Raw genomic sequence first — 7,385 nt, 5'->3', positions numbered from 1 at the left:
TGTAGTCCTCTCATTCATCAACCAGGCAGCCCCCGATATCCGGAGAAAACTCCACAAGCGGGAGGACCTAGGGGAGATCTCTATTAGAGAGCTGCTGCAGCAGGCAGAGAAGGTCTTCAATGCTAGAGAAACTCCGGAAGATAGAGAAGAAAGGCTGAGGAAAGAGAAATGGGTAATGCAGGAGAAAAATAGGAAGGAAGACAGAGAATTTCAGAAAAGGGAGAACAAGAAGCAGAGGGAAGAGATGGCCAGGATATTCCTGGCCGGGGTGAAGGAGGGCCCTAGGCCACCTCAAGGAACAGGACCCCGTCAATCCCGACTAGGACAAGATCAGTGCGCCCTGTGTAAGAAATATGGACATTGGAAGAGGGAGTGCCCCCAAAGGAGGGAACAAGGGAGAGGGAACCCTGTTAAGACCCTGCACCTAGGAGAGGAGGATTGACGGGGACAGGGCTCGGCACCCCTCCCCGAGTCCTGGGTAACCCTGTGCGTGGAGGGGACTCCCATTGGGTTTATGGTAGATACTGGGGCACAGTATTCAGTTCTCAACCAGGCCCACGGCCCCCTAAACCCAGGATGCACAAGTATAGTCCAGGGAGCGACAGGGTCCAGGAAATGTGCCTGGACTACTAACAGAAAAGTGGACCTAGGAAGGCATCAGGTCTCTCACTCATTCCTGGTCGTACCCGAAAGCCCCGCACCGTTGCTGGGCAGAGACTTATTAACCAAGGTCGGGGCTCGCATTCATTTTGAACCCGAAGGGATAAAAATCATGGACAAAGAAGGGCAGCCCCTACAACCGGCGCATGTGTTAACTCTTTCCCTGGCCGATGAACATCGTCTGTTTCAGACGGATCAAGAAAAGGGGGGCCAGGGAGAGATAGACTCTTGGGTACAGAAGTTCCCTTCTGCATGGGCCGAGACCGGAGGAATTGGTCTCGCTAAACACCTATCCCCGGTTGTTGTTCAACTCAAAGCCGCAGCTCTACCCATCCGGGTCTGGCAATATCCAATGCCAGAAGAGGCTAGGAAAGGGATAGCACCCCATATCCATAGACTGTTAGAGACAGGAATCCTTAAGACCTGCCAATCTGCATGGAATACGCCTCTGCCTCCAGTGAGGAAGCCTGGCAGTAAAGATTATAGGCCAGTGCAAGACTTGCGGAAAGTCAATGAGAGGGTAGAAGACATCCATCCTACAGTGCCTAACCCTTACACCTTACTCAGCCACCTACCACCCACGCATGTGTGGTATACTACTCTGGACCTGAAAGATGCCTTCTTTAGTATTCCACTCTCTGAAGTTAGTCAGCCTTTGTTTGCCTTTGAGTGGCAAGAGCCAGGGGGAGGAAGAAAAGGGCAGCTTACCTGGACTAGACTGCCTCAGGGCTTCAAGAACTCTCCCACCTTATTCAATGAAGCCCTAAGCCAGGACTTGGAGCCCTTTCACAGGAGCCACCCCCACGTGACGTTGTTGCAGTATGTAGATGACCTGTTGCTGGCCACAGAAACCTGTGAAGAGTGCAAAGGAGCCACGGGGAACTTGCTGGCTGAACTAGGTGAACTGGGATATCGAGCCAGCGCCAAGAAAGCCCACATCTGTCAGAGGTCAGTAGTCTACTTGGGGTACACAATATCTAATGGGGCCAGGTGGCTAACACAGGCCATGAAGCAAACTGTCCTGGCTATCCCCATCCCTTCCTCACCCCAGGGAGTGAGAGAATTTCTTGGTTCAGCTGGGTTTTGCAGGCTCTGGATTCCAGGGTACGCAGAAATAGCCCGACCACTATATGAAGCAACCAAAGAAGGGCCGGGCTGGCAATGGATGCAGGAACAACAAGAGGCATTTGACAGACTAAAAGAAGCTCTCCTCCGGGCCCCCGCCCTATCTCTGCCAGACCCAGAAAAACCCTTTATCCTGTTTGTAGATGAAAAGAAGGGAGTGGCTAAAGGAGTTCTGGCTCAGCAGCTGGGCCCGTGGAAGAGACCTGTGGCTTATTTGTCCAAGCGGCTAGACCCAGTGGCCTCCGGGTGGCCACCTTGTCTGCGTATCCTAGCAGCCATCGCTCTACTGGTAAAAGAGGCAGACAAGCTGACTTTTGGCCAAAATCTGAGAATAACAGCCCCACATACCGTGGAGGGGATCCTCAAGCATCCTCCAGGAAAATGGATGACGAACGCAAGACTCACCCACTATCAAGGGCTCCTACTAGATTCTCCCCGAATCGCCTTCTCTGACCCGGTAACCCTAAATCCTGCCACCCTTCTGCCAGACCCAGATCTGACGACCCCCATCCATGACTGTAGAGATATCCTTTCCGAAATTATCCAGGTGCGAGCAGACCTGAAAGACACACCGTTACTGAACTGTGAGCTAAATTGGTATACGGATGGGAGCAGCTTTGTGCAGGAGGGGGTCAGGAGAGCAGGGGCAGCAGTAGTAACCCACGATGGGGAAGTTGTCTGGAGCACAGCTCTGCCCCCTGGCACCTCAGCACAGAAGGCGGAACTTATTGCTCTCGCTGAGGCCCTGGAAAGAGCAGAAGGAAAGCGGGCCAACATTTACACAGATAGCAGATACGCCTTTGGCACTGTCCATGTCCATGGTGCCATCTACCGAGAAAGAGGATTCCGTTCCACGGAAGGGAAGGGACTGAGGAATCTGCAAGAGGTCCAAAGACTATTAGCTGCTGTTGAAAAACCTAAAGCGGTAGCAGTTATACATGTACCGGGCCACCAATCAAAGAAGACACCCGAGGCCATCGGCAACAGCCATGCAGATGCAGAAGCTAAAGGGGCAGCCCTCTCGGACTCTCTTGTGCTTGCGGCCCTCGAAATACCCATACCTGAACTGCCCGCACTGCCGCCCAAACCTGAGTATTCCCCTCAAGATCTTGAGTGGATTAGGAAACAAGTCCCGGGGGAAGTGTTTGGAGAGGGACATTGGGGTAGGGACCAGGAGGGTAGATTGATCTTGCCAGAAGCATTAGGACAGTACCTGCTTGCTAATCTGCATAAGTCCACCCATCTAGGTGGAAAGAAACTGCTCAGCCTTTTCCAGTCTGCGCAGTTGGTGTTTCCCCACCAGAATGAGGTGACTCGCCAGATCATGAAAGAATGCAGTAGCTGTGCAATGCTAAGACCAGCCCCAAGAGGGCTGCACCCAGCAGGTACCCGGGAAAGGGGGAGGGCTCCAGGGAGGAATTGGGAAATAGACTTCACCGAAATAAAACCAGGGAAGTATGGAAACAGATATTTGCTAGTTATGGTAGATACTTTCTCTGGGTGGGTGGAGGCCTTTCCAACCAAGCATGAGACTAGCCAGGTAGTAGCAAAAAGATTAATTGAAGAAATCATCCCCAGATATGGGGTCCCTGAAGCAATAGGTTCCGATAACGGCCCGGCTTTCGTTAGCAAAGTCCTGCAAGGACTAGCCCTAGCTTTGGGAGTAGATTGGAAGTTACATTGTGCTTATAACCCACAAAGCTCTGGGCAGGTAGAGAGAATGAATCGGACCTTGAAAGAGACCCTTTCTAAATTGGTATTGGAGACTGGTGGGGACTGGGTGACTCTCCTTCCCTTAGCCATCTTCCGCGCTCGGAACTCCCCCTATGTACATGGTTTAACTCCATTTGAGATAATGTATGGGGCCCCTCCACCTATAACTCGACGAGTGCAGCTTCCCGATGCAGAGGACCCGGCCCCTGACTATCTGAATGTGTTGCAAGTTCTTGCTAAAGTGCAGCAAGAAATCTGGCCCCTGATCAGAGCATATTATGAGGGCGGGAAAATTCCGAGCCCGGAACATGGCATAGTCCCAGGGGATATAGTATGGGTCAAAAGACATCAAGTGAAGACTCTCGAGCCCAGGTGGAAAGGACCTTATGTTGTATTGTTTACCACCCCCACTGCTCTCAAGGTTGATGGTATCGCTCCCTGGGTACACCACACCCACGTTCGGAAGGTCCTGCCTCATAAAGACCCAGGGGCCTGTAAGGAAAAGTGGAAGGTGCAGCAGCATCCTGCCAATCCCTTAAAACTACACCTAAGGCGAAGATGAAAGGAGCCACATCTCGTCGAGGCAATGGGACCGGCTCCTAGAAGTTGTCCATCCAGGAAGCCTATCGGCCAGAGGACCTTTCGGTACCTCATCAGTTCCGGGTGAGAGACCCTGTTTACGTGAGACGACACAGAACAGGGACCCCCGCCGGGCCCGGATTGGTGGGTAACTCAGACTAATAACCCCCTCAAGCTTCGCTTGTATAAAAAGAACCATGCTATTGGTGATTCTGATGCTCCTGCTACCTCCAACCCACCAGAACCCTAACCCCCATGTCCCCTATCAGATCGCCTGGGAAATAGAGAACTAGGAAACTCATGAAATATACAACCGCACTTCCCACACGACTCCCTTAGGCACGTGGTTCCCTAACTTGTACTTTAACCTAGATAGAGTAGCGGACTTAGAAAAGAGAGGCGGAAAAGGCAAGAGTCAGCATTCAGGCCTCCCTCTTCCCTGCGCCCCTCAGTTCTGTCCTGTTGGAATGGGAGGAGGAGACTGGCGAGAAAAGCAGCGCAGAGTCTCTGTGAGTCGAAATGGGTTTTATGCATGCCCAGGGTTTCGAACAGGGCCAGCGAAGCAGCAGTGTGGAGGGACTGAGGCCCGATACTGTGCACACTGGAGTTGTGTTACCACCAATGACGGGGAGTGGAAGTGGCAAGTAACTCCCCAGCTCATCACTCTCTCATTTGTTAAACCGTGCACCCGAACTAGGTACAGCCCAGACTGTAATCTGCTCAAGCTCCAGTTCACAGAACAAGGAAAAAAAAACACCCAATGGCAGACAGGGTTAACCTGGGGCCTATATCTTTATCAGACCCCTCCCTTTGGAACCCTTATCCGAGTCAAATTAAAAGTTGAGCCAATGGTCAAGAAAGCCTTAGGTCCCAACCCGGTCATAAATCCTCAGAAACCTTCAATCCAAGACAAGGGCCTGAGTAAAAAGGATGAAAAAATGCTGACCAGAATGCTTGCTCCAGAGCCCACGAGAGGACCGAGTCCATCGACCTCTGGGTTATGGGCCCAGCACACCCCCTCCGGGTTAGATAATCCCATGTGGGAAATGGTGCAGGCAGTTGTAGAGACTCTTAACCACACCACTTCCTCCCTCACCGATCCCTGTTGGCTATGCTACCCAGGTTCACCCCCCTTCTATGAGGCAATCGGGATAAATGGCTCCTACACTATCAACAACTCCCATCCCACTTACTGGGACGGGAGACCGTGGGGACTTACAATCGCTCAAGTCTCAGTCGTTGGTACGTGTGTAGGCACAGTCCTGACGACCCAGAGCCAGTTATGCTCCTCCTATAATAACACTACGTGGGAGCAGGGAAAGTGGATTATACCCTCCTCGGGCTGGTGGCTCTGCTCAAAGACAGGCCTCACTCCGGCCCTATCCACCTCTGTGTTCAATGCTAACAGTGAGTTTTGTGTGATGGTGGCCCTTCTACCTCGCCTAATGTATCATTCTCATGAATCTCTCCTTTCTTATTGGGAAGAAAGGCTGAGCCCCCACCGGAGCAAGAGGGAGGTTGTTACCGCCCTGACCATTGGAACCCTCTTCACCCTAGGGATGGCAGGGGCAAGCACGGGGGTTGCAGCCCTTGTAACTCGAGAAAAGGGGCTCACAGCCCTGAGGCTGGCAATCGACAGAGACCTAGAACAACTCCGACAGACAATATCAGACCTAGAGCAATCCCTCACCTCCTTGTCCGAGGTGGTCCTACAGAACCGAAGAGGCCTGGACCTCTTGTTCTTAAAGGAAGGTGGGTTATGCGCAGCCTTAAGAGAAGAGTGCTGTTTCTATGTAGACAAAACAGGTGCAGTCAGATTCCTTGGCCAAACTGAAAAAAGATTTAGAGAAGAGGCGTAAAGAATATGAAAGTAGCGAAGGCTGGTTTGAGTCTTGGTTCAAATACAAGCCTTGGTTTGCTACCCTTCTCTCGGCCGTTGCGGGGCCGCTCGTCATCCTGCTGTTGCTGTTTGCGATTGGCCCGTGCATAATTAACAAGCTTGTTAAGTTTGTGCAGGAAAGAATTGACACTGTCCAACTCTTAGTCCTTCGTCAAAGGTATCAGGACCCAGATGCCACTGTGGAAGATTCCACAGTCTAATCAAGAAAAGGGGGGAAATGTAAAGGAGTGCAGAGAGCATTAAGAGTCAGGAAAAAGAACTAATAAAACTTAGCTAAACCTTAACAGCAGACCATTCCGGAATAGTAAGAGATTCAATGTCTAAACTTAGAGAGAGACCAGATCAAAGGAAGAGAGAGCGAGAGGCCAGCCAAGGGCTATTTGAATCCTAGTTTACTAAATCCCCATGGTTTACAACCCTGGCACCCTGGCAGGGCCCTTGCTTATTTTTATACTGCTTCTCACTTTAGGTCCCTGTATCTTAAACCGGCTAATAGCCTTTGTTAGGGAAAGAGTGAGTGCTGTTCAGGTGCTAATGCTGAGACCGCAGTATCATTCACTCACACAGCAGGAAGAAACAAACATTCCATGATTGGAATGGTCAAAGGAAAGTGGGGAAATGTAGAATCTAAGCATTAGTAAGATTAGTAAATTAGCATAAGCATAGCCATCTTAGAAACCTAGAAACCATTTTCTGAGAGTGTGACTCGGAGGACAAAAAAAAAAAAAAAAAAAAAACCCTGGGCCTGGGTAAGGCCTTGAAAAACAGTGGGCAGCTGTGACCCTTGGTCAGCTAACCTTGGCCAGTAAATCTTACATACCAAGCTTATCGTGCAGAACCTCCCTAACCATTGAGGAGTAGTCTTACCCTGCCCTTGCTTAACCCCAGGATATATGTCTTGCAAGAGTAATGTATAGTTATAGAAAATTGCTATGAGTTAAGTGCTTTGAAATTGCTATATAAACCCTTGGCTTAGAGTGCTCCAGGTCCTTGTTGAGACCCGCTGCATCGGGTTGACTTGGACCTCAGCTAGCTAGCTGAATAAAGACTTTGCTTGAATTTACATCTCTATGCCTGTGTAGTTTGTTCTCTGGGGAAGCCTCGGAAGCCTGGACCCTAACACTATCACTGTGTAACTCCAGGGGGAAAATAAGTTCCCAGCCCAGGGCAAAATACCTTTGAAACCAAAATTATTTAAAGGGAGAAATAAAGTGGGAGAAACCCGTTTATTGCTTACAAGCAGTCATCCACTTCTGCTCACCCATGTCTCTTGTGATCAGGCTGCAAGGAGACCCCACCTGACCCCTGTGGTCCAGATATGCCCTCCTCCCCCACGTAATCACCTATTGATATGGAGATGAACTACTTCCTCTACCCCTGGGAAACACCTATTGATATGGAGATGCTC

At 50.6% G+C, this 7,385-nt stretch overlaps 1 protein-coding gene across 1 annotated transcript; it reads left to right on the top strand.

Moving 5' to 3' along the window:
• The first annotated feature begins 1,783 nt into the window (after window positions 1-1,783).
• LOC140843379 (uncharacterized) lies at window positions 1,784-4,044 on the top strand. The gene is made up of 2 exons (XM_073212614.1): window positions 1,784-3,170; window positions 3,920-4,044. The coding sequence occupies exons 1-2, from the start codon at window positions 1,826-1,828 to the stop codon at window positions 3,922-3,924; spliced, it is 1,350 nt and encodes a 449-aa protein (XP_073068715.1). The 5' UTR covers window positions 1,784-1,825; the 3' UTR covers window positions 3,925-4,044.
• The last annotated feature ends 3,341 nt before the right edge of the window (window positions 4,045-7,385 follow it).

Source organism: Manis javanica, chromosome 9 (genome assembly GCF_040802235.1).
Source record: "Manis javanica isolate MJ-LG chromosome 9, MJ_LKY, whole genome shotgun sequence".
Lineage (NCBI taxonomy): Eukaryota > Metazoa > Chordata > Mammalia > Pholidota > Manidae > Manis > Manis javanica.
Note: the sequence above shows the minus strand (reverse complement) of the source record. Positions and strands in the feature narration are given on the sequence as shown.

Excerpts from the sequence above, each read along its gene's own strand:
- LOC140843379 (XM_073212614.1), top strand. The coding sequence starts at position 1,826 with ATGCAGGAACAACAAGAGGCATTTGACAGACTAAAAGAAGCTCTCCTC.